Raw genomic sequence first — 25,497 nt, 5'->3', positions numbered from 1 at the left:
CAAGCAGTTCTGCGAGGGCTTTGGAGAGGCCTGGGGCGCTACCCAGGGCTGGGGCCTGGCAATGGGCTGCTGCTAGGGGCAGCCTGTGACCCACATGTGGTGTCTTCCCTGCATTGTTCTGGGGCAGGGTCCTCAGGGAGCTGTTGTGATAGCCAAGTGATAGCAGCCTACAAGAGCAGCTCCCCGCACATGTGAGCCCAGGGCACTGCGAGTACCCATCCCTGCTCTGGAGGAGGGAGGCAGATCAGCTCCCAATGCACCCTGGGCACTGCAGGATCCTGCTGGAGCCCCACAGTGCTGTGCACCCCACAGGCCCACCGAGGGCCAGCTCGGGTGAGGCCTGAACTAGGAGTGTGCCAAGGACACCTACTCCCCCAAGACAGAGCTTCACCAGCACAGCCCCACTACAGGGCCCTGCCAGCCCCCAGCTCCCACTCCCTGTGCCCTGTGGTCAGCCCAGCCAGTCCATTTCTCCATTCCCAAGCCTTTCTGCAGAGGGGCTGACCCTGCCTGCCCAGCCTCCTCAGTGGCTGTAGCCTGAGCTCCAGTGTCCCACAGGCAAACGGCAGCAGGGTGGGCACTGCGGGGCCAGAGAGGGTCTGGCCCCTGAGCAAGGGCCTGCAGGCGCACACACACAGTGCCACACAGGCTCAGCTCAGGGCTTTATGTAGAAACAGGCCCCAGGAGCTATTTACAGTCCCACTTGCCTTGCACTGCATGGCTGGAGGGCAGGCTGGTGTGGCTTCAGGAAGCAGGACAGTCACAGAAGGGGGGAAGCCAGGCCACAGCACCTGCAGGTGGGCTGGGGCAGAGCCTTACAGATGCCCTCTCAAGGCCAACAGAGCAGGGGCTGCAGCTGAGGTGTGAGGGGTGTGGCGATTGCCCAGCCCAGCCACTGCCCCGTGCTCTGGGCCTCACACGCCGCACATGAAAGACATTCTGCCAGAGGAGCCCCCGGCTGGACCAGAGACGGGTAGGTCTGACTAGCAGATGCTGCTAGAGACAAGCCAGTCCTGTGCAAGGTCCCTGAAGGCCAGCTCTCTGACTAGGTTTCCTTGACAATGGTTGGGGGACTTCATGCTGGGGCGATGTCCCCAGACCGCTGGCGCTGGGGGAGTTCCTGTCTGGGAGCGGCTCTGGGCCTGATCTGGGATTCTGCTTGGATTTCTCAGCAGTTTCCTACTCCCCAATGGCAGTGGTTGGGGTGAAGCTGGGGTGGGTCATCGTCAAAGCAGAGGCAGAGGGCAGAGCAGGGCTGGTGGGTGCCATGCTTGCTGGCTCTTCAGTACATAGATCCAGTCCACAGTCATGTCTGGCAGGCAGGCAGGGCAGCCCTGCCCCCCTGATCCTGAACTGGCTGCTTAGGCCCTGCCCCCGGCCCCTCCATCTCCATAGCTTTGCAGCCAGCTGCCCGGCCCAGCGCTTGCCCAGCAGACAGCAGCTTGTCCAGTCCCAGCAGCAGGGACTATGTGGAGACGCTGATCCGCTGGAGTGGGCGCCGGCGTCGCAGTATGCGCAGGGGCGGGCTGCCTCTCCAGCGCTGGCGCAAGTCGGAGCGGCACAGGGGGCCCAGGAGGAGCCAGAAGTACAGCAGGATGCAGGCCCAGCACGAGGCCACCTTCACCCAGAATGTCGACCAGCTGCCATGTGTGAAGGTAGTTTCCAGCACTGCATTCTCGTAGCTGGTGAGCAGGAGAGAAGAGACACTGAGGCAGGGGGAGCCCAAAGCGGATTAACCCTAGCAGAGAGAATATTTGGCCCTTCACACTCTGGGGGCCCATGGGCACCACACAGGGGGGCCAGGAGAGCCACGCCTGCCCACTTTTAGTAGTTGGTGGGCAGGGGGGTATTGACCCCCAAATTGCAAGCCTTGCACCAGAGGCGACAGGAGGAGTGGTGCCGCATGTGGCTGCTGCCGTAGGCACAAATCCCAGACAGCAGCAGGGGCAGCCTGGCAGTGGGAGCAGGAGGGACGTGGCAGGGGCAGCCTGGCAGCGGGACCCAACCAGAGCAGCCTGACAGCAGGAGCACAAGGGAACGTGGCAGGAGCAACCTGGCAGCAGAAGCAGGAGGGACGTCGCAGGGGCAGCCCGGTAGCGGGACCCAACCAGGGCAGCCTGGCAGCAGGAGCAGGAGGGATATGGCAGCGGCAGCCGGGACCCAACCAGGGCAGCCTGGCAGCAGGACCCAACGGGGGCATCCTGGCAGCGGGAGCAGGAGGGATGTGGCAGGGGCAGCCCGGCAGCGGGAGCAGGAGGGAACTTGGCAGGAGCAGGCCGGCAGCTGGACCCAACCAGGGCAGCCTGGCAGCAGGCGCAGGAGGGACGTGGCAGGGGGAGCCCGGCAGCGGGAGCAGGAGGGACGTGGCAGGGGGAGCCCGGCACTGGGAGCAGAAGAGACGTGGTGGGAGAGCCTAGCAGCAGGACCCAATGGGGGCAGCCTGGCAGCAGGAGCAGGAGGGAATGTGGCAGGGGGAGCCTGGCAGTGGGAGCAGGAGAGATGTGGCAGGGGAGCCTGGCAGCAGGACCCAATGGGGGCAGCCTGGCAGCGGGAGCAGGAAGGAACATGGCAGGGGGAGCCCGGCAATGGGAGCAGAAAGGAACATGGCAGGGGAGCCTGGCAGCAGGACCCAATGGGGGCAGCCTGGCAGCAGGAGCAGGAGGGAACGTGGCAGGAGCAGCCTGGCAGCGGGAGCAGGAGGGACGTGGCAGGGGGAGCCCGGCAGCGGGAGCAGGAGGGACGTGGCAGGGGGAGCCCGGCACTGGGAGCAGAAGAGACGTGGTGGGAGAGCCTAGCAGCAGGACCCAATGGGGGCAGCCTGGCAGCAGGAGCAGGAGGGAATGTGGCAGGGGGAGCCTGGCAGTGGGAGCAGGAGGGAACGTGGCAGGGGGAGCCTGGCAGCGGGAGCAGGAGAGATGTGGCAGGGGAGCCTGGCAGCAGGACCCAATGGGGGCAGCCTGGCAGCGGGAGCAGGAAGGAACATGGCAGGGGGAGCCCGGCAGTGGGAGCAGGAAGGAACATGGCAGGGGAGCCTGGCAGCGGGAGCAGGAGGGAACGTGGCAGGGGGAGCCTGGCAGCGGGAGCAGGAGGGAACGTGGCAGGGGGAGCCTGGCAGCGGGAGCAGGAGGGAACGTGGCAGGAGCAGCCTGGCAGCGGGAGCAGGAGGGAACGTGGCAGGAGCAGCCTGGCAGCAGGACCCAATGGGGGCAGCCCGGCAGCGGGAGCAAGAGGGAACGTGGCAGGGGGAGCCTGGCAGCAGGACCCAACGGGGGAGCCTGGCAGCGGGAGCAGGAGGGAACGTGGCAGGAGCAGCCTGGCAGCGGGAGCAGGAGGGAACGTGGCAGGGGGAGCCTGGCAGCAGGACCCAATGGGGGCAGCCCGGCAGCGGGAGCAGGAGGGAACGTGGCAGGGGGAGCCCGGCAGCAGGACCCAACGGGGGCAGCCTGGCAGCAGGAGCAGGAGGGAACGTGGCAGGAGCAGCCTGGCAGCGGGAGCAGGAGGGAACGTGGCAGGGGGAGCCTGGCAGCAGGACCCAATGGGGGCAGCCCGGCAGCGGGAGCAGGAGGGAACGTGGCAGGGGGAGCCCGGCAGCAGGACCCAACGGGGGCAGCCTGGCAGCAGGAGCAGGAGGGAACGTGGCAGGGGGAGCCTGGCAGCGGGAGCAGGAGGGAACGTGGCAGGGGGAGCCTGGCAGCAGGACCCAACGGGGGCAGCCCGGCAGCAGGAGCAGGAGGGAACGTGGCAGGAGCAGCCTGGCAGCGGGAGCAGGAGGGAACGTGGCAGGGGGAGCCTGGCAGCAGGACCCAACGGGGGCAGCCCGGCAGCAGGAGCAGGAGGGAACGTGGCAGGAGCAGCCTGGCAGCGGGAGCAGGAGGGAACGTGGCAGGGGGAGCCTGGCAGCGGGAGCAGGAGGGAACGTGGCAGGGGGAGCCTGGCAGCAGGAGCAGGAGGGATGGACTTGGCAGACCCCCCCCCCCCGTCCAGCAGCACCTGGCTGCTCCTTAGAGCCCTCCCAGGCCCTGCTGGGGTCACAGCTGGAGCCACAGCAGGCTGAGACTGGGGAACGGAGAGGCTGCTCCACCCCCTGGGGCAGATGCCCTGCAGAGCCGGGGGCCCGGCTGCTAGATGTGCCAGGCTGGCTGGCGCCAGGGCCCTACCTGAACCAGTTGGTGAGGGTCACCATGACGTAGAGCGAGGCGAGGAAGAAGACGAAGTGGAAGGTCGAGTAGCTGTAAACAACGTGCTCGTGCTCATTGTAGATGATCCTCTGCCCCCCTGCAGGCCCCTCCTCCTGCTGACATACCCGCTCTGCATCCAATGAGAGCGCTCGGTTACCTACAGCCCCGCCCCCAGTGACCCTTCCCGCTCACATACCCCCTCTGCCTCCAAGGAGAGCGCCCCGTGTGACTTTATGAGTGTAATACAATTTCTCATTGAAAGGTGACAGGGCCAGAAAGAGTTAATTACCTCCTGGACTGACCTGACCCAGGGCCAAACTTTAGAGAGTGGTTAGGAAGTTATGCAAAAGAACAGAGCTTTGAAATGCAAGTCTGCATTGTTAGAGATCTCAAGGGTAGATGTTTGCTCAGGTCTTGGGATGTCAGCAAACAAGTCTTGTCTATTGCTATAGTTTTAATTCAAAGATTAAAAAAGAAAAATTAACATTTAGGAAGATACTTGAGTGAAATAGTATTATTGTCTATGTGTCTCTTTGAAGGTTGTGGTAACCTGTATCTGAACTGTTTGATGGATAAATTATCCTGTGATAGTTGCCAGGATGTTTAGGAGAAGGAAAGTTGAGCCTATTGTTTTCTCAGGTCAAAAGGCTGCTGGAAATGTATAAAAACCCTAGGACACGATCCTTTTTCATCTCAGATCTGCTTTGGGTTTCAAGAGAGGGAAACCTTAAGCCATAAGGATTGAGACCCCCAGTTACTGACTGGAATCTCCCTGAATATGGAAATTGGATTATAACCTCTGGACTATTTCTAAAAGGACTTTGGCAACTACAAGCTCATCTCTGCTGTGTATCTAAACCTCAAGAATTGAATTCAAGTCTGTCTGTATATTGATCTTTCAACTAACACACTCTCTTTCTTCCCAACAAGGGAATGAGCTTTCCTGCTGTTCCCATCAATAGGAAAGTGCTGCTGCTGTTACACATACTGTGAGTGGGACCAGCTCCACGAAACATACATGTGCGTGATCCATGCACTCTGGTGATAGGGACACTTGCCATTCAACATAACCTGCCCCCTACAGGGCACACTTCCATACCTGAGACTTCACCCTTTGGAGGACAGCACACTCCTAGATTACACCCCAGGGCCTGCATCCTGAGGGCCCACCTCCCAAAAGCCATGCTTCCTCAGGACCCATGCCCCCTACACTCCAGGCCATGCTCCTTAAGGGCTCACACTCACCTTCCCCAGGCCCGTCCCACCTTCCCTAGCCCAGGCACTCACCTTCCAGCTCTTCCCCTGTCTTGTCAGAACAACAGAAGCAACAGGAGGGTTTCTGTAAAGAAAAACAGAAGATTTGTGGAAGCTGGAAGGGAAACAGTTATCAGAGCCCTGGGACTTGGCTGAAGCCACATTGCTATAGGGCTGGAATCAGAATCAGACCACGGTGGAATTTCATCTGGACTGGGCTGGGCTGTCTGGGACAAAACAGCTTCCTAGGCAGAGCCAGGGTGGGGGGATCAGCTCCAAAAGGACATTTAATTTCTAACAGTGGGTCATGCAAAGAAAATGGCAGCCCCTTGGCCTGCCCTAGGCACTGTCTGCATCCCACGCCTGCTGTCGGCTACTGGGGTCAGACTGCATGCCATGGGATCAGGGACTCTCACTGTGGGTACGTCTACATGGGAGCTGGTGCTGTAACTTCCAGCTTGGATAGACCTAGCGTGGTAGCATGTTAAAAATAGCAGTGGAGCCACCATGGCACAAGCAGCTGCCAGGTGCCGGGAAGTTGCCTACGTTTTCAGATGGGATTGTCCTGGGGTGGATAGCCCATCCCACAGACAGGCAGAAGATGAGGGACAAGGACAAGACAGGGCGTGAAGCTGAAATGGGTGTGAGGATGAGAGAGGGATGAGATGGGGCATGGGGACAGGGACCCCAGACAGGCGCAGGTAGAATTTCTACTCACTTGGAACTCAAAGCTATAGACTTTGATCATCCACAGGGGCCCAAACATCTCGGCAAGGTAGGAGGCCTCGTTACTGCAGCAGCAACAGAGAGGTAGAATCTAACTCAGCAGCAATTCATTCTCATGCACAATCTACTCAACCCTCAGGGATACGGCACCCCTACCAACCGCCAGGGGGCGCTGCGCTGCTGCCAGGGATGCACAGTCCCACCTACCGCCAGGGGGCGCTGCACTGCTGCCAGGGATGCACAATCCCACCTATCGCCAGGGGGCGCTGCGCTGCTGCCAGGGATGCACAATCCCACCTACCGCCAGGGGGCGCTGCGCTGCTGCCAGGGATGCACAATCTCACCTACCGCCAGGGGGCGCTGCGCTGCTGCCAGGGATGCACAATTCCACCTACCGCCAGGGGGCCCTGTGCTGCGCTGCTGCCAAGGATGCACAGTCCCACCTACTGCCAGGGGGCGCTGCACTGCTGCCAGGGATGCACAATCCCACCTACAGCCAGGGGGCCCTGTGCTGCGCTGCTGCCAGGGATGCACAATCCCACCTACCGCCAGGGGGCCCTGTGCTGCGCTGCTGCCAGGCTTGGGCCAGCATTGGGGGGAGGAGAAGCGATGCTCCTTCCCCAAGCAGGGCTGGCTCCAGGCACCAGCGCGCCAAGCGCGTGCTTGGGGCGGCACGCCACAGGGGGCGCTCTGCCGGTTGCTGGGAGGGCGGCAGGCGGCTCCGGTGGACCTCCCACAGGCGTGCCTGCAGAGAGTCCGCTGGTCCCGCGGCTCCGGTGAAGCATCTGCAGGCACGCCTGCGGGAGGTCCACTGGAGCCGCAGGACCATCGGACCCTCCGCAGCCACGTCTGCGGGAGCTCCACTGGAGCCGCGGGACCGGCAAGCGGCAGAGCGCTCCCTGCGGCGTACTGCCATGCTTGGGGCAGCGAAATGGCTAGAGCCAGCCCTGTCCCCGAGCCCTGCTGCACAGGCCTGGCCCAAGCCAAAGCTGTTGCTAAATGGAAGGCAGAAATCTGGGGGAGCATGTGACCCCCCCTTGTCCCCCTCACACGTCCCCTCTGCCCAAATCTTTTTCAGTCCTTGCTTCCCAGGATAGAGTCCCCATCTTGTACCTAGGGCTGCATTCTGTGCTCTTAGATGTCTTCATTTACCTTCAGCTGCACCACAATGCTTATTTGCTTGTGCTCAGCTTATTGGCAATCCAGATGGCTCTGAACAGTGCTCTGTCCTAGCCATTATTTACACACCCACAGCCATAGTTGCTTCTGCAAAGGTTATCAGGAAGACGTTTTCTCCCAGGTCATTAATAAAAAGGTTAAATAGCATAGGGCCATGTCCCAGTCCCTGCAGCACACGGCTAGAAACACTCCCACTCAGTGATGATTCCCTGCATACACTGACATTTTTCAGACTTATCAGTTACCCAGTTTTTAATCCCTTTACCCTGTGCAATGGAGTGTTTTAATTTTTAATCAAAAAGTCTTACAAAACTCTATTACATCAACACTATGATCTTTATCAACCAAATTTGTAAGCTCAGCAAAAAACTTGTAATCTCAGATTTCAAATCAGTGTGACAAGATCGGTTTTCCATAAGCCTGTAACAGGGATCCCTTCATCCTCCACTGCAATGCACCCGTCTCTGGGGTGGAACACAGGACCAGCTTAACGAGGGCTGCCACAACTGTATTTGAAAAATAAAGGACTGGTTTCCTTGCACCCCCACCCACCACTGTCTCCGAATACTATTATTACCATTGTTATCCTCATCATTAATACTAAGCAGGACTCCGCTCCGTCTGCTGGGGTATTTCCTGCTGTTTTTTGCAGCACTCAGCAACTCCCTAACTTGCTGTCCAGAGAGGAAGAAATAAGGGACATCCCTTGTACTAAGGGGCTGTTGGCCACCTACACTTACCAGCATGAAGCATCATTGCACATATCCCCCTGGCTCCAAACAACCCCTGGCAAAATGGAATCAGGCCAGGAGAGCAGGGGTTGCAGCTATTCACTAGCTGTTTGCATGGCCTTTGAATGGGGTGTGCAGGGGGAGCCCCATTCTGTCTCCTATCCTGAGAGGCAGCAGCACTCCCTGGGCATGGTGCCAGCACCACGACTATGTCACTCACTCCTTGCCGCTGCTTGGCCACTTCCCCTCCAGGACTGACTCACGTCACCGGGGTTAGCCTGGAAGGTCTGACAAAGCCACTGGCATTAACAGGTTTTGTTGGCCCAAGAGATGGGTATGAAGTGACTTGCTCCCGGTCTGGAAGGTTTCACACGAATAGGTTTCTGAGAGCAGAGGGCTGCTTAATGTACTGCCCAAGGTAGAACAAGATCCAGGGGCTGGAAGCTAAAGCCAGGCTAGAGAAAAGGCACCAGGGAGAAACAAGGTCCCTGGGAATGTGGTGGATTCTCCCTCACTTGGGCGTCTCTCTGTAGCCCAGCTGGCAGTGAGGGGCGGAGCACAGGGATGGCTAGGGAGGGCCTCTGGCCTGTGCTGACTGGATGTGTGTGTGTTGGGAGGGTTATGGCTTTACAATCTATGACACTTCAGAAGCTTGGAAGTGGAAACGGAGCCCCAGGGCCTGTGGGAACCAACCCCACAGCCTGCCTCAGGCGGCCCCTACAGCTACAGCTAATGAGAGCAGTGATGAGCATACGCACCACGCCAAGAGAACACAGGCATACATAATGGTGGCTCCCAGGATGGCAACTGTGGTGTCTTCTGTCTGCAGCCCGTCCTTGCTGACGCTAGGGAAGCAGACGGTGAGGTTCTGCCCTTTGTACAGCACTGCAGGGTGGGGAGAGATAGCAAGACAGGCAGTGAGGGAGCTGCAGGCCTGGATCCCTGGCTGGGCTGCCGGCTGCCTTGCCGAGGCAGGTGCATGGGGCTGCACTAGGGTGACCAGGTGTCCAGTTCTCGACCAGATGGATCCTGGCTGACCGGGCCGTTGACTGACTGGTTGGTGGCACAGCAGGGCTAGCAGACTCCCTGCTAGCCTCTGCTCCATGCGGCTCCTGGCATGTCTTCCCTTTGACTCCTACATGTAGGGCAGGGGTAGGAACCTAGGGCCTGCGGGCCAGATCCGGCCTTATGGTTAATTTCACCCGGTCCACAGTGCACTCCCATGGGGTGGGAGCCGCGAGTACCAGCTCACCCCACTGTAGGGCAAGCCCTGAGCTTCTGCATCCCTCTGGGAAGGTGAGTGGCCCGCAATTGATTTTTTTCTGTGGGTCAGTGGCCTGTGACAGAAAAAAGGTTCCCCCCCACCCCTGAGCCCACACCCCCCAACTGGAGTCCTTGTTCCTCACGCCCCAACCCTGACCCCCCTCCCACCCTCTGAACCCCTTAGCCACAGCCCAGAGCACCCTCCTGCACCCCAAACCCTCATCCCCAGCCCAGAGTCTGCACCCCCAGCCAGAGCCCTCACACAGCCCCAACACCCCAAGCCCAAGCCCAGAGCCACCCCTGCATCCCAAACCCTTCATCCCTGGCCCCACCCCAGAGCCCTCACCCCCCACCCCAACCCACTGCCTCAGCCAGGAGCCCCCTCCTATACTTTGAACTCCTCATTTCTGGCCCCACCCTGGAGCCCGCACCCCCAGATGGAGCCATCACCCCCTCCCGCACCCACCCCCCTGCCCCAGCCCCATGAAAGTGAGTGAAGATGGGAGAGAGTGAGTGATGGGGGGAGGGTAGAGTGAGCAGGGGCGGGGCTTCGGGGGGGGCAGGGCAGGGCAGGGGTGTTTGGCTCTGTGTGAGTAGAAAGCTGGCAGCCCTAGGCTGCACTGACCTCTCTCGGGTGGGCGGCTGGACAGGGCTGAGAAGGTGAGGTACATGACGTAGCAGCTGATGATAGATGCCTGCAGGAGGCTGGAGCGGGGCTGTTCTGCATGAGAAGGGAGAGTCAGCTGCTTTCCCACAGGTCAGAGGTCAGATACAGCCCCAAACTGGCCAGAGCAGCCCTCCCCACCCCCAGCTCTGCCCCTTACATCAGTCCTCCAGCTGCCCCAGACCCACTGCCCAGCCCCCCATGCAGGGCTCAGGCAGGCTGGGAGAGGTTGGGCATGTGGGACACACAGTGTCTCTTGCATGAACACATGCTACACTCACATGCGTGCACATGCACATGGCTTCACTCGCACACACTGTCACACATACACACAGCGTTGGTCACATGTGCACAACTTCACACACAGTCCCTCACACATCTGCACCTGGTGTCATTCGCAAACATACCCGATATCACTAGCACACGCACATAGTGTCGCTTGCACACACAGAGTTTGCATGCACACACACGTGGCTTCACACACTATCTCTTGCACACATATAGTGTCACTCACACTTGGTATTGTTCACACATGTACACATGAACGTGGCTTCACACCTGCACATGTTGAGATGGTGCCAAATTATTATGAATTGCTGTGATTGATATGAATAAAGTGGCAAACATGAGTTTGGTACGGCTTGGCAGGTCTGAACTTGCGAGCAGATTCTGGGAGCAGGATTCTCTTAGTATTAGATAAATGGAGTGGAAAATTATTGGAGGTGCTGAAACTGCACTGGAATGCTTAATAACAGCTTGATGGGTGCATGTGTTTTAACCCCGAATTTTGGAATATCAGCAGAACACTAGCTCACAAAGTAAAGAACAAGTAAAATCACGCTATCGGTGGGCTTAGCACAAGCTGATCTGGGTCAAAAATGACCCTTTTTAGATAACATTCTAAGAGCTTAAGTGAATGATTTATGAAAGGGTAAACGATGGTTGAGCTCTGGTCTGTGCATCCGCTTTGCAATCCCTTCCAAAATATTAATTAGATTATACTAGTAATAAACGCCTATGAGGCAGATTTCTGAGACATGTGACTCCTTGGAGAACAAAAGGTATAAATGCTAAGCAAAGTAAATGAGTCAGACTAATTTCCCCAACTGACATCTGATAAGGTTCAAAACTGAGACAGAAGTCATTGGTGTAACTGAGACCCCGCCTTGAGGGACCTTTGCGAGATCCTAGAACCAGAGGGCTCAGAGTGACCAATGCTCTGCTTCCAGGGACAGACCAAGTACCTGAGAGGGGAAAGAAGAGAAGTCTCTATCTTGAAGTAGTAGCTATGCCTGCTTTGTTTGCCAATCAAGATACTGTGTAGAGCTAACACAATCACTGAGGGTTTATGCTTGGGGAGCGAAGGCTTGTAGGAAAGGAACCGCCTGTGTGATTCTATCTCAAATAGATGACTGTGCAGTAATCATACCGTAGCCGGGCCTTCACTGGTACCGGTAAACATCTGCCCAGCTGTGGGTATTAAAAGATCTGTTTCAACAGCACCCACTGTCACTTGCACATGCACTCAAGGCATTTGCACACACACATGCACATGGAGGCACTCACAGAGTGTCACTTGCGCACACACGGTGTTGCTCGCACACACGCAACAATGCAGAGCTGTGACTGACAGGGGGCAGTTGGGAAAGTCCAGGCCCTGCGTACAGCCACCCGCCCAGAAAGGTGGAAAGATGAGCGGCAGTCCCCAGGGCAGGCAGCGTCTCAGCAGGGAGGAAACACCGCCCACCCCCAGGCACTCACGGAGCCGCACGCAGGGCGTGATGGAGAGGAAGGACAGGAGCCCGCACAGGCTGACGTTGAGGGTGAGCAGGGCCTTGTTGAGCAAGCAGCCAGCCGGGTGGGTGTAGTACTTGTACAGGAAGGAGACAGCAGTGGAGGCAACGGTGTAGAAAGCAAGTGTGGCCAGCAGCACGGCCAGGTACCAGCGCTTGTCTTGGGACGCGCCCAGCAGCCTGAAAGGGGAGAGAACAGGCTGAGCGAGGGGCTAGTGCAAATCCTTAGCGGTGTGGGGCGGGCACAGGCCTGGCATACAGAGTCTCCCTGCAGGGCACAGACTGCCAGAGGCAGTGGGAGAAACCACAGTTGCAGAGGAGCTAGAAAAAGTTACTGAGAAGAGCCCCCATGGCCCAGCCCCAGGACACCCCACCGTGCGGGGGAGCGGACTTACCAGTTCTTGTTCCAGGTATGGGCGAAGGCTGTGATCAGCACCAGCTGGACAAGGATGAAGGCAAAACCGCCACAGATGCCCACGTAGTGCCAGGCTACCAGTAGGTGAAGCAGTGAGAGAGGGAGCAGGGTCAGACACACGCCTGGCCCCGGCCATGGCAGAGCCCATCCCTGCCCATCGTACAGAGCCACCAGGACCCAGCCATGCCCCAAACCCAGCCCGGCTGCTCCACCTCACCCAGCCCCTCCCCATGTGCCGATAACACCCCCTCCCCGCCAGGAGCAGGGGCCTGGGCAGATGAGTGAGGAGGTGAACCTCATGGGGCGGGGAGACTAGTGCACTGGGGCGAGGTGGAGCTGAGGGACACACAGGACACCTGTCCAGCCGCGCAGAGCTGGCAACAGGGACAGGCCGGGCACTGGCTCTGGGCTGGCTGCTCGGCCTTTCCCATCACTAATTCCTAAACAAAGGGGAGTGAGCTCAAGCCGCTGACCTGGGGGAAGGGGGTTTGTGCCAGGCCCTAGTTCTCTGCACTGATGCCTTGAGGGCTCTAGCCCCAAGCCAGGCCCGGGAGCAGGGACCAGCAGTGACCCAGGGGGCCTGTCCCCTCTGAGGGTATCGACCCCAGTCCAGCCCCAGGGTAGTGACTGGCTGGCTCAGGGGGGTGGGGAATGAGACACGGGGCCTTTCCCCTCTAGGGGTCGCTGGCTCCCCTCCGGCCCCCGGGCAGCAGTAACTGAAGGCGGCTGTGCTGGTGGGGCAGGCCCTATGGCCCCGGCTCCAGGGTGGTGCAGGGTACGTGTCCATTGGCTGGTACCTTGCAGGAAGCGGTCATCGGGGATGAAGAAGGCTGCTGCACAAAGCCCGACCAGAATCAGCAGCTTCAGGAACCAGAACCTGCAATCGAGGGCAGAAGTCAGGGAGCTCCCGACCCAGCCCCAAGTCCCTTCCCGCTGGGGCTCAGTTCAGTGCGCAGAGGCAGGCCCATGGCATGGGGTCTCTTACCCGTTGTGCAGCAGGGCGCGGAAATTGCTGCTGGATTTCACATTGATCAGGAAGACGGCCTGCATCAGGTAGAAGCAGGCGGTGCCGAAGCAGACCCTGTAGACTGCCGAGTAGCCCACCAGGATGTCACAGTCCATGCCCCGGGGGAGGTGCTCGCAGAGCAGGGCGTAGAAAGGCACCTGCAGAGGGGGAATCACAGGGACGGATCAGCCGCGTGCCCGAGACAGCCCGGGGCAAAGCAGGGCCACACCTGCCCCTCGGGCTCACTTTGCCAGGCCCAGAGCCAGGGCGATACCCCGGGGAGCTGGGCAGAGCAGACCTACACCAGGACGGGGCCAGCAGCCAGGCTCCCCAGTTGGCACTCACGTTCTGCTTGACGGCTTCGGAGACGGTGCGGGAGAGCATGAGGCAGCACACCGTGGAGGCCAGGACATGGAAGAGGGTGTAGAGGATGCGGCTTCCCGTGGACACCTTAATGCTGGGGCAGCAGGAGCAGCAGAAGCCGCAGGGGGCTGGGCCGCAACAGCAGCAGATCTGGGGGATGAAAGACAGCGGAGTAACACACATGGGCCTGCGTCCTGGCTGCCCAGGGTGAGGTGTAGGCCATGGGGGCTCTGGGGGTCACTGTGGTGCTGGGGGGCAGGAGAGCCATGGTGTGAGCCAAGAGGCCGCTGAGCTGCGCCGCGGGCCTGGGGATTATTGGGCAGCCCTGTGCGGACAGGGACTCACCAGCCCCAACTGCCCTCAAGTGGGGGGCTGGGCCAGGCTGGTGGCAGGCCCCTGCCCCACAGGATGGAGACCCCAGTGGGAGTGGGCTCCACTGCCCAGCTGTCTCGGAGAGATGCCATGGGGCTGCACCAGGCATCGCAAGTGGTCTGGAAAGAGGTGCTGGGGCAAGGCTCACCTGGTGGACGAGTGAGTTCACGAGGCAGCTGCAGAGGTGGCTGCGCCTCAGCATTTGGGTGAGGGACATGGCTGGCTGCGCCCGGCCCCAGCTGCTCCTCGGGGATGGCAAGGAGACAGGGTCAGGGACGTCTCATGTTGGCACCAGCACCAGTGCGAAGGGGCTGTCCTGGCCCAGAAGAGGCCCAAGGGGCTGGACTGAGGCTGCTGCGTCTTTCCTGGACGGGTCCCTGTTGAATGGCCACTGCGAAGGGGGAGCCGAGCTGAGCTGCTCCTCAGTGGGATTAGCCGGGGATTGGGAGGCTCTGGCCAGCCCTGGCCATCTGTTCCTGCCGGCAGGCTGGGGCAGCGCTGCAGGGCAGGGCCAATCCCAGACTCTCCTGATGGGGTACACGGCCTGCACAGGCTCCTTGCCCCTAGCTGATGCCAGACAGAGACACAGAGCTGCCCTGGGCCCATCCAATAGCTGATCCAACCCCCTGCCCTGGACAGCTCCCCACCATGCCTCTCCAGCAGACCACAGCCCCCTCCCCCCAGGGGCCATTGACTGCCCCATACCTTCCAGGGGGGAGGCTGCCCCGCTCTGGGAGGGATTAGGGCTGCTAATTGGCTCAAGATTTCCAGACTCACCTCCTGGGGGATGGGCAGAGCCCAGGAGATGGGGAAGGCCCTGCCCCCAGCCTCCCCATGCAGAAGGCCAGGCCAGGCTGCCAAGAACTACCTCCCTCAGTAGGCCAAGCCCTGGCCACAGCGGGCATGGACAGCAAACCCAGATTCCTTCAGGACACACTGCAAGCTACAGCTCCCCAGAGCCCCTCCTGTGCCCGATGCCCTCACCTGGAAGGACAGGGCATGCAGAATGGGCTGGAACCCCCTGGGGCTGGCCACATGGACCCCATCAGGAGGGCCAGGCAGTGTGGCCTAGGGGAGGGGAAGGGAGAGTTACATCACCCAGCCCCTGCAATGCAGTTGGGCCAGGCAGAGGGCATGGGCACCCACTGGCGCCTCCCTGGAGCTTTGATGCGTTTACTAGTCATCAGGCCTTATGCCTTGCCCTGATCCAGCTTGTGCCCCACCCCAGGGGGCACTCCCTTGGCTTCCTGGACCCCGGAGGTGTAGCAGGACTGGGATGCAATGAGCTCCTAGCCACACTTCGGAGAGCTCTCCCAACTGGCCAGAGCAGCAAACCAGGTTCTGAGCTGTGGCACACAACAGGCTCTGCTGCTAGTTTGTCTTTGCCGAAGCGCCACTGAGGGGCTTGTGGTGAGCAGGATCTGCCTTCCAGATGGCTGGGGCAGCTCTGGAATGCAGTGGGATTTGGATGAGTGGGTAGGTGATTTGGATGAGTGATGTGCATGCCTGTGACTCAGCTGGCGTCACTGAACCTGGTGGGATGTCTGCATGATTGGAACATTCAAATCACTGGTTCTGACCTGCTCAGAAAGGCAAGAGTGGGCACTCGGCCTCAAACACCCCGACCATGGCATCTCAAATGCATATGGATCAATGTGCTAACTAATAAATCCCAGCTGGGGATACTGGTGGGCATCTGTTACAGACCTCTGAGTCAAACCAGAGACCAGGATGCTCCTTAAGCACTCCTCTGTAATGTGGGGAAATAAATGCTCTGTGATGGCAGAGGACTTCAGTCAGGGAGACATGCCAGAGGTCTCATGCTGCCACTAGTAAAACATCATTGCAGTTTTTATAAGTGATGGATGATGACTTTCTAACACAAATGGTATTGCAGCCAATGCTGAGCAACCCTATTTTGGATCTCTTGGATAAAGATTAATTAATCACTGGACTGGAAGTTGGTGGTTGCCTAGGGACCAGTGATCATAATTTGAGTACATTCAATATATATAACCAGTTGGGACTGCTCCGTTTGGCCATATAGAATGTACTCATATATATATATATAAACACACACACTTGGTGCTTCAAAAGGGCTAATTTCCCCAAGCTGAGGAACATTATAAGTGAAATTAAGTGAGAGGGAAAATTGAGACTGAAAAATGTGACTGAACATAGAGAGCTCTTTAAAAGAGTTTATTACAAGGGTGACACGATTCCACAATAGAGAAAGAGGACAACGCTGGTTACAAACCCATTCTGGTTCAGAGGGGAAGTGAAGGCAGTCGTTAGAAACAAAGCAAAATGGAAAAAATGGGAAGTGAATAGCAATCAATATAAACAAAAAGAATTAAGTGTAGGAAATTCATAAGGGAAGATGAAGACATCATGGAAAAAAAAATCCATGTCTGGCAGCTAAAGACAACTGGGTGTTTTTAACTATATCAGAAGAAGTAAAATGCAAATGATGGCACAGGCCCTTTACTAGACGGAGATGGTAAATTTGTTAATGATACTGCAAAGGCAGAAGTGTTCAATACTTATTTCTATTCTGTATTTGGAAAGAAGCAGAATGATGTACTTGTATCACGTGAGGATGATTAAGTATTTTCTAGTCCATTTGTAAGTAAATGAGGATATCAAACAACTTAAAATACTTATACCCAGTAGAAGTTATCAGGCCAAGATAACTTACACCCAAGACTCCTAAAAAAGGTGGCTGAGGAGATCTCTGGCCTGCTGATGTTAATGTTTAATAAATCTTAGAATACTGGGAAAATTCCAGAAGACTGGAAGAGTGCTAATGTGGTGACAATATTCAAAAGGGGCAAATGAGATGACATGGATAACTAACTGCCAGTTAGCTTGACATAAATCCTAGGGAAAATAATGGAAACACTGATATGGGATTCAATCAATAAAGAATTAAAGTATAGAAATATAATTAATGTCAGTTGACAAGGTGTGATGAAGTGGGACTGTTCTTAATGTTTACTCTGAATACTGTGTGGGTGCCTCAGTTTCTGGCCGACACTCGGTCTCCTGGCAACTAATGGCCAGGGCCCTTCCCCCCAGCAAGGGGATGCTAAAGGTGTGGGAGGACAAAGAGGTCAGGTAACCTCCTGGCCTGGAAAAGGAACTCAGAAGAGGAGGAGGGGCTGGAGGAGGTTTCAGTTTGGAGCTGGCTGGGGATGGGAAGTGAGGGCAGATGTGGGTGTCTGGCTTGCTGGGCCCCAGAATGGACCCGGCTGAGGAGTCCGGTTCTCTGTACCTACAAGCTCTGTTTTAGACCCTGTTCCTGTCATCTAATAAACCTGTTTTACTGGCTGGCTGAGAGTCACGTCTGACTGCGAAGTGGGAGTGCAGGACCCTCTGACTTCCCCAGGACCCTGCCTGGGCAGACTAGCTGTGGGAAGCGCACGGAGGGGCAGAGGATGCTGAATGCTCCAAGGTCAGACCCAGGAGATGAAGCCGTGTGAGCTTCTTGCCCTGAAGACAGTGTGCTGCAAGGGAGAAGAGGCTCCCCAAAGTCCTGACTGGCTTTGTGGGGAGCAGTTCCAAAGCATCGCCTGGGGACTCCATGACACATGGTTTTATGTCCAACAAACCTGATCTCTTTCTTTGATGAGATTACATTTTGTTGATAAAGGTAACTATGGTGATGTAATGTACTTAGACTTTAGCAAGGCATTTCATACTGCATGGTATTCTGATTGATTAATATTGTATAGAGTGAGTTATTTAATCACATGTTAAGTGGATTAAGAACTGGCTAACTGCCGAATCTCAAAACGGACTCGTCACTCGACAGGGAGTTGTTAGGGAGGCTCCACAGGAGTCAGTTCTAGGCCTAATGCTGCTCCACATTTTGATCAGTGACCTGGATATAAATATAAAATCCTGCTGATGAACAAGAATTGGTGGAGTGGTAACTAGCAGTGAGGATAGAACCGTCCTACAGAGCCATCCAGATTGCTTGGTAACCTGGGCCCATTCAAACTAAGGGCATCTTAATCCAACCAAATACAAGAGAATGCGTCCAGGAAGGACGTCCAGCTGTGCCTGCAGAATGGGGAGCTGTATCCTGGGAAGATGTGTCTCCAAGGAGGCTTGTGGGGTGACGGAGGATGGTCCAGCGGTTCAGGTGCTACCTCAGACTGGGGAGACCTGGGTTCAGTTCCAGGCTCTGCCACAGATTCCCAGTGTGACCCTGGGACAGTCACTTGGTGTCTGTGCAGGGGGCTGACAGCCCGGCCCAGCTCCTCAGCCAAACTCAAAACCAGCCGTGTCCATGCTCAGCCAGAGTGAAACAGTGAAGTAAGCCACAGCCTTGCCCTCCATGCTGCCAAGGGCTCTTACCATTGCTGTGTGCTGCAGTGCCCAGGCCTCGCTGTGTCAGGCACTGTGCAGACAAGAGATGGCCCTGCCCCACAGAGCTACAGAGGAACAGACAGGAGCACAAAGTCACGCAGCAGCTGAAACAGGGCCATCAAGGGGCACCACCACTAGCTCTGCACTGGTGGAGTCGGGGGTTGCTACCACAGAGCCATGGATGTCTAATGGTTCTGCCCAGAGCCAGCTGGCTGGAAGCTTGAACTGAAGAGAAGAGACGGCAGGCTGGTGCTCTCCAGTGCCAGGAGGGGACCCAGCTAGAGAAGAGAGGGAAGGAGGGCCCAGAGCTCTCAGGAGGGGCTGTGATGAGTCACTTACTGTTTTGCAGAGCTTGGCCATTCCCGTGCTGTCTTACAGTACAGCGTGTGCGTATGTGAGAAATTCCTATGCAAAGCCTGTGTTCCTGACTTACCTGCCAGGGGTCCCCCAAGGGTGAACCTAGGGGCCAGGTGTGCCGGAGCAGGGAGCTGGGCAGATTTGACCTGGGAATGTCGCAGGGGAGTTACATTGGGGATGGGATGGAAGCTCCCTGAGCTGTAACCTGAGCCAGGAGGGGTGTTGGGAGAAGTGACACCTGCCCTGGAGTCTGAACAAAGGAGAGGAGGAGTTGGGGGGGAAGGGGAAGAGAGCTGCTGGAGGGTGTTTTATTTTCAGTCTTGGGCTGGGGGGTGCAATGCAGGGAACCCCAGGCTGGCGTCTAAGCTCCCTGAACCCCCCAGAAGGACTTGATTGAGGGGTCCTGGTTGTACCTACACGCCCTGCTTGGGACTGTGTTCCTGGCATCTAATAAACCTTCTGTTTTACTGGCTGGCTGAGAGTCATGGTGAATCTCAGGAAGAAGGGTGCAGGGCCCTGACTCCCCTACACTCCGTGACACCAGGCACCCGTAGTGGGAAGGCTGGGGAAGTCTCCGGACTGGTCATGGGGTGGAGGAGCTGCACTGCAGAGGCTCACATACCAGGGAAGGGTTTCAGACAGGAAGTCTGCAGGCGAGCAGAGCCAGAGACGGGGTCTGAACGCTGCCCACACCTAGCCGGCTTGGGAGTGCGTGGGCTCCAGTTGCAGCAGGCTGCTGACCATGCACGAGAGGGACAGAGTCAAGGCTGTGACAGGAAGATCAGGCTCTAGGACGGGCAGCGGAGTTGGGGAGCACTAACCCCCCACACCTCATGCTGCATGCAGCGCTCCCCCTTTGCGCCAAACCTGCCCCCCTTCCCAGCCGATTGCACTGGGTGCGTCCAGGCAGCAGCTGGCCTGGATGGCTCTGAGCAGAAAGCCAGGGTGGGTGGTAGAGCAGGACAGGTGGGAAGTGGGTGTCAGGCAGGATGCCCGGGGGAAGGGACATGTGCCCGCACTTAGTGGTGATGGTCTTGCCCAGCAGCATATCCTGGCTGCCTGTGACACCCGCATCCTCCTACACACATTGTGCATCCAGGGAGTCCTGCTTACTGCCCCCTCAAAGCCCTTGGGCCGCCCGGGGCACAGGGCACGCCTGGAGGACACACACTGGTCACATCTGGGAAAGGAGGCGTTTGGTTCTCAGCCCTGCTTGCTAGCCCCAGGCATGGGGCTCAGGCTCCTAAGGGCCAATAGGAAAGGAGATCAGGCAGGTCCTTGATGTGCTGGGGCTCTGGGTCTGAAACAGCCCTCGGGTGCAGGCAGCCAGCATCACCACACGAGGCACCAGCTGGCAACGGGGCAGGCAGAGCTCCCAGCACCTCAGGGCAGAGAGAGCTAATTGTGTGCTCCCGTGGCAGCATGTGGGGAGGAGAGGGGGCGCAAACTGGGGCAGGGATGCACAAACTATGAGGGAGTAGGGGGTGGGACGAGGCGCACACCATCGGGAGGGCTGGGGCATGAGTGATCAACAGGGAAGAATACAGCATGGCTCACAGTCAGTGCCAATGGAGCTGCAAGCAAGATTTGGGAAGGGAAATAGAGCTTTTCTGAGTTTGGCAAATATTTTGTAAAAAGAAGGAGAACCCAAGAACCAAGATAAAATTACACATGGTCATTCTGATCCCCGCAGCATCATTGTGAGACCTGCACAGACCCACACGGTCATTCACTGTGAGACCCACACCAGTACATGCATCTGAAATTCGATGGATGCTAGAAAGCCCCTCAGGAACTGCATCCCGTCCCACCCAAGAAGCTTGCAGAGAATACTCAGCATCTGCGGTGAGATAAAGCAACTAGCAAAGTACTGGGCTGCAGACTGGAGAAAGGAGGCTGAAGTGGCTTAGGCATGTTGTATCATATTCCTAGACAAGCCCTTGATGGATCCCACTTGATGAAAGATGGACCAGACGAGAACAGCTGAGACATAAACCATTGAGAAAGATGTTGCTGTCATGGAAGCAAATGACAATGGAGCAAGACACACAGCATTAGAGAGGGGAAATGCTGGTGTCCCAAGGCTCGAGAGCATCTGGTGTAATCTGAAGTGTTGAGGGGAGGGGGCGTCTCCCCATCATAGGCAGCCTCATCCGGGCTAGTGTCTAGCAGGCAGTACGATCCTTCCCACCTGGTTTCTGAGACAGCATCCCCACGGCAAACACTGCTCCCATGTTCCTGACCCACGTGACTGTCCCTCGCTCACAGGCCCAGAGCTGCCTGCACTTTCACCTCAGACTGCACAGCAACACCTCCAAGCACAGCTACGCCATCTTGGGAGCAGAGCAGGGTTGGCCCAGGTAAGTCCTGGAATGGGACAAAGCCAGGTGTTGCAGAGAGCACACTGGTGATCTGCCCTGGGAGCCAGCACTGAGCAGTGCCCCAGCATGGGGTGGGAGGGTGCTGAGTTTTGAATAAGCCAGGACATTTTGCCCCTGCCCAGTGGTACCTATTGAATGGCATCCAGGCCAGCACCCTACTTGGGTGAGTCCTAACCGGTTAGGCAGTGTTGCTGCATGGCTGTTAAAACAGTTGCTACATCACACCCCAGAAGTGGCTGCAGTTCATTGAGGGCAGTGATCCCTGGGGTGGTTCAGAGACAAGCCCTGTAAATACCAGCAGGGTGTTCCTTGTGGCTTCTGGAAGGGGGCTACACTCCAGCTTACCTGTGCCTTACAGCAGCTGGCCACCATCCCCTCTGCAGGCCTGACGCCACCAGCTCCCCAGTGGAGATGGCGGATGTGCTACTCCAGCCTCCTGGTCATCAGTCCTGGGGTGCCTGGGCCTGACCAGCCCGCTAACAGCACATCCCTGTAGAGCAGGTAGAGACCCGCAGCAACTCCCTGCTTCTGAAAAACTATCCAAAGTGGAAGCCAATTAGGCAGCAGCCTATTATTGGCTGAGGCTTGGTAGACCCACCTCCAACCATGATCTCTGGATGACTCTTGTCTTTCTATCAAGAGTGATTAAGTTGGGAACAAAATCAGTCTCTTTAACCCTCTTACCCAGCAGAAATAGAGAGCTTAGCAATCCCTGGAAAGGAGTCTGCTCCCGCCAGCACAGACAGCCCCAGCTGCTAGGCCCACGCGAGACAGGGAACGCAGGAGGCACCTTGTCACCTACAGAAAGTACTAAGAGAGCAAAGGAACATGCGAGATGCGCAGTGCAGGCAGTGAGAGCAGAGCCTCTTTCGGCCTCCCTCTGCGCTGTGCCTGGCTGAGTCCTGTGGACGAGGCATCCCGACGCTGCCCATCTGAGAGCTGCCGATGGAGGCCCCACATCAGCACTGGGGAAACAGTCACTAAATCAGCTCCTTGGGTCAAGGACCAACAGCCCTGAGCCCAGGATCAGCAGCTGCCATTTCAACCTGTTACAACAACCGTCTTAGCAGTGCCAGCTCTCCTCTCCCTGTGCCCCTCCAGCCTGGGGAACAGACAGCACCAGGCACACGAAGACACAGTGATCAGTGCAAAGTAAAGTACTTGGAGGGAAAACTCTTACACCTGACCAGGTTCTAAATTACCGCTATCAATCAAGAAAGGGACCTGGTGTCTGAGCACCCTGCTCAGTGTGTAGCTGCAGTCAGAAGAGCAAAGATCTTTGGGTGTGGAAGGAATGGGATGGAAAATAATACAGAGAATATTCTAATGCTTTTATATATGTCTCTGGAGCAGCCTCAGCTGGACCTGTGCACACCCAGGTCAGCTCATCGCAGAATGGGTCTAGCAGAACTAGAGGGACTCACAGAAGGGTGGTGAGAACATTTGGGGCCTTGGGCAATTGCCCCATGAATGCAGCTTGAGGAGACTGGACTGATACTCTAGAGAGGAGACCAATGAGAGGGGCTGTGATAAAAGTTTATACCAGAGAGATTGGGAGCATCTGTTCTGCCTGTCTTGTAGCACCACAGAGAGGGGACGCCCCAGTGACACTGGAAGGTGGGCAATTGAAAACCCAGGCGAGGAACCAACTTATTTGACCGAACCTGTAATTAGACTGAGGAACTCATGGCCACAGGAAGTCATTGTGGCTAAGAATTTAGCAAGCACAAAAGAGGGCTTGGGCATTTCTATGGAGAACAAGAATGTTCCATTTCCCTAGTTCAGGGGTAGGCACCCTATGGCATGCAGGCCGAAGGCAGCACGGGAGCTGATTTTCAGTGGCGCTCACACTGCCCAGGTCCTGGCCACTGGTCCAGGGGGCTCTGCATTTTAATTTACTTTTAAATGACGCTTCTTATACATTTTAAAAAACTTATTTACTTTACATACAACAATAGTTCAGCTCTATATTATAGACTTATAGAAAGAGACCGTCTAAAAAGGTTTAAATTCATTACTGGCACGCGAAACCTTAAATCAGAGTGAATAAACGAAGACTCGGCACAGCACTTCTGAAAGGCTGCCGACCCCTGCCCTAGTTAATGCAGCCAAAGGGAGTATTGGGTGGTAAACATCCTGCTCCAAGGCTTAAGCTAGTCTCTACCTATTAAGGATCAGACTGGACCTATGAGGGAGACCAATATTGCAACCCCATGGAACCATGGTATGAAATTGATGGCAGTTTACGTAGGGTAGCATAGCTCCTCCAGGAAATAACCCTCAGGGCTGATTACACCTGAGACTGGCAGCTCCACCCCCATACACGGGGGCAAGCTGGCTTTGCCAGAGAGTAGGAGACAAAGGGCTTTTGGTATATGTCAGGCTAGTAAACCAGGGACCAGCCTTTGCCAAGGATGTAGGCATCCACTGAGCACTGACAAATTCATAGCTGGAAACCAGAGCAGCTCATATATTGTTCAAGATGGGTGTTGAACTTGTAAGAATGTGTTTAGTGTTTAAACTCTATCAATTGCTTGTAAGTTGCTGCCTGCATTAATCTTACTTGTAATGTCTGTATCCTACACTACAAGGTAACATAAGGTTCGCTTCATATAACTGTAAAAAGTGCCTGCTCTGAACTTGTGAATCCAGGCAGGAAAATTGGTTCCCCTGCCCGTCCAGAACTATCAAGAGTAAATGGGCCATTCTGGAACATCACAACACAAAAGCCAGCTTAATGGGCCTCTTGCACCCACCAAGGTGCCGACTCTGTGGGGAAAAATTGGTGAGTGCTCTGCACCTACCGGCAGCCAAGTTCCCCGCCCCGCCCCAGCTCACCTCACCTTCGCCTCCTCCCCCTCCCAAGCACACCACGGTGAAACAGCTGTTTTGTGATCTAATAAGCTGTGGGAGGGAGCGGGGAGGAGCGGGAACGCAGCACGCTCAGGGGAAGAGGTGGGACTGGGGCGGGGATTTGAGGAAGGGGTCCAATAGGGCAGGGAGGGGGTGGAGTTGGGCCTGGGACTTTGGGGCAGAGGTGGAGTGGGGGCGGGGCTGGGGGCAGGGGCAGGTCCGAACACCCACCAGCGCCAGGAGAAGTTGGTGCCTATGGTGCCATGTGTGAGACATCACGTCCCACCAGCTTGAGTTCTGAAGAGGGAGCTAAAGATAGTGGACATGAAGAATTTCCATCTCTTTGCTGTTTGAACACTTACAAGGGCTGGAGCTAAGAAACCAAAAGCAGAGATTCCCAGCCCTAAAAGTCATTCAGTGCTGACAGATTGTTACATCTCTGTTAACCTGAACTCATTTGGGTAGATACGTTGCCTGCTTTAACCTGTCAATAACCCTTTCTGTCTTTTTCATAGTTTCATAATAAATCCGTAATTAGTTTATTATAGGATAGGCTACCAGCATTGCCTTTGGTGTAAGATCTAAGGTACAAATTGACCTGGGATAAGTGACTGGTCTCTCTGAATATTTTGTAATTTTTGGTGTAAATGACCATTTATAACAAAGGCGGGCTCACCTGGGTGGCAAGTCAGACTGGAGTGCCCATGAGGACTGTCTGGGACTCCATGGTAAGACTGTTACAGTGCTGCAGGAGATCACATCTGTCATAAACAGATAGTTAAGGGTTAATGTCTCTTTTACCTGTAAAGGGTTACAAGCAGTGAACCTGGACCACCTGACCAGAGGACCAATCAGAAAACAAGATACTTTCAAATCTCAGTGGAGGGAAGTCTTTGTTTGTGTGTTTTCTTTGTCTGTTGTTCTCTCTGGGTTCTGAGAGTAACCAGATGTACCTACAAGCGCTCTAATTTTCTGTTCAAATAGTGAGTATAAGTACCAAAGGCGGTTTAGTCTTTTTGATTGTTTTCTTTATTTGCAAATGTGTATTTTGCTGGAATGATTTTAATGTGTATTTGTGCTGGGGGGAAGGCTCCTCTCTAGTGTCTATAAGCTGAAAGACCCTGTAACATTTACCATCTAAATTATAGTGACAACTTTTACTTTTTTTCTTTTTTTTTATTAAAAGTTTTTCTTTTTAAGACCTGATTGATTTTTTTCCCCTTGTTGAGGCTCAAGGGAATTGAGTCTGTACTCACCAGGGAATTGGTGGGAGACAGGGAGAGAGAAGGGAGGGGGGAAAGGTGGAATCCCTTTGTTTTAGATTCCTGGAGCTTGAATCTGGATTACCTCTTGGGGGCGGGGAAGAGGAGGGAGCAAGGTGCATTCCTCTCTGTTTTTAGATTCAAGGAGTTTGAATCACAGTGATCTTCCAGGGTAACCTGGGGAGGGAAAGCCTGGGAGAGGCAACGGTGGGGGAAAGGGTTTACTTTCCTTGCGTAAGATCCAGAGGGTCTGGGTCTTGGGGTCCTTTGGGAAGGTTTTGGGGGGACCAGAGTGTACCAGGCACTGCAAGTCCTGGTTGGTGGCA

General features: G+C 56.2%; 1 protein-coding gene across 1 annotated transcript; it reads right to left on the bottom strand.

Annotated features, from left to right (window-relative positions):
- Positions 1-650: 650 nt before the first annotated feature.
- Positions 651-21,500, bottom strand: SERINC4 (serine incorporator 4). Its single transcript, XM_050967232.1, is given in 12 exon segments — positions 651-1,682; positions 4,158-4,308; positions 5,466-5,517; positions 6,151-6,223; positions 8,827-8,953; positions 9,957-10,052; positions 11,757-11,968; positions 12,184-12,277; positions 13,001-13,080; positions 13,189-13,367; positions 13,555-13,722; positions 21,402-21,500. Coding segments are annotated over 12 exon segments (1,548 nt in total). The 3' UTR covers positions 651-1,465.
- Between the last annotated feature and the right edge of the window lie 3,997 nt (positions 21,501-25,497).

Source organism: Gopherus flavomarginatus, chromosome 9, assembly GCF_025201925.1.
Source record: "Gopherus flavomarginatus isolate rGopFla2 chromosome 9, rGopFla2.mat.asm, whole genome shotgun sequence".
Classification (NCBI taxonomy): domain Eukaryota; kingdom Metazoa; phylum Chordata; order Testudines; family Testudinidae; genus Gopherus; species Gopherus flavomarginatus.
The sequence above is the reverse complement of the archived record's forward strand: the minus strand, read 5'-3'. Positions and strand labels throughout refer to the sequence as shown.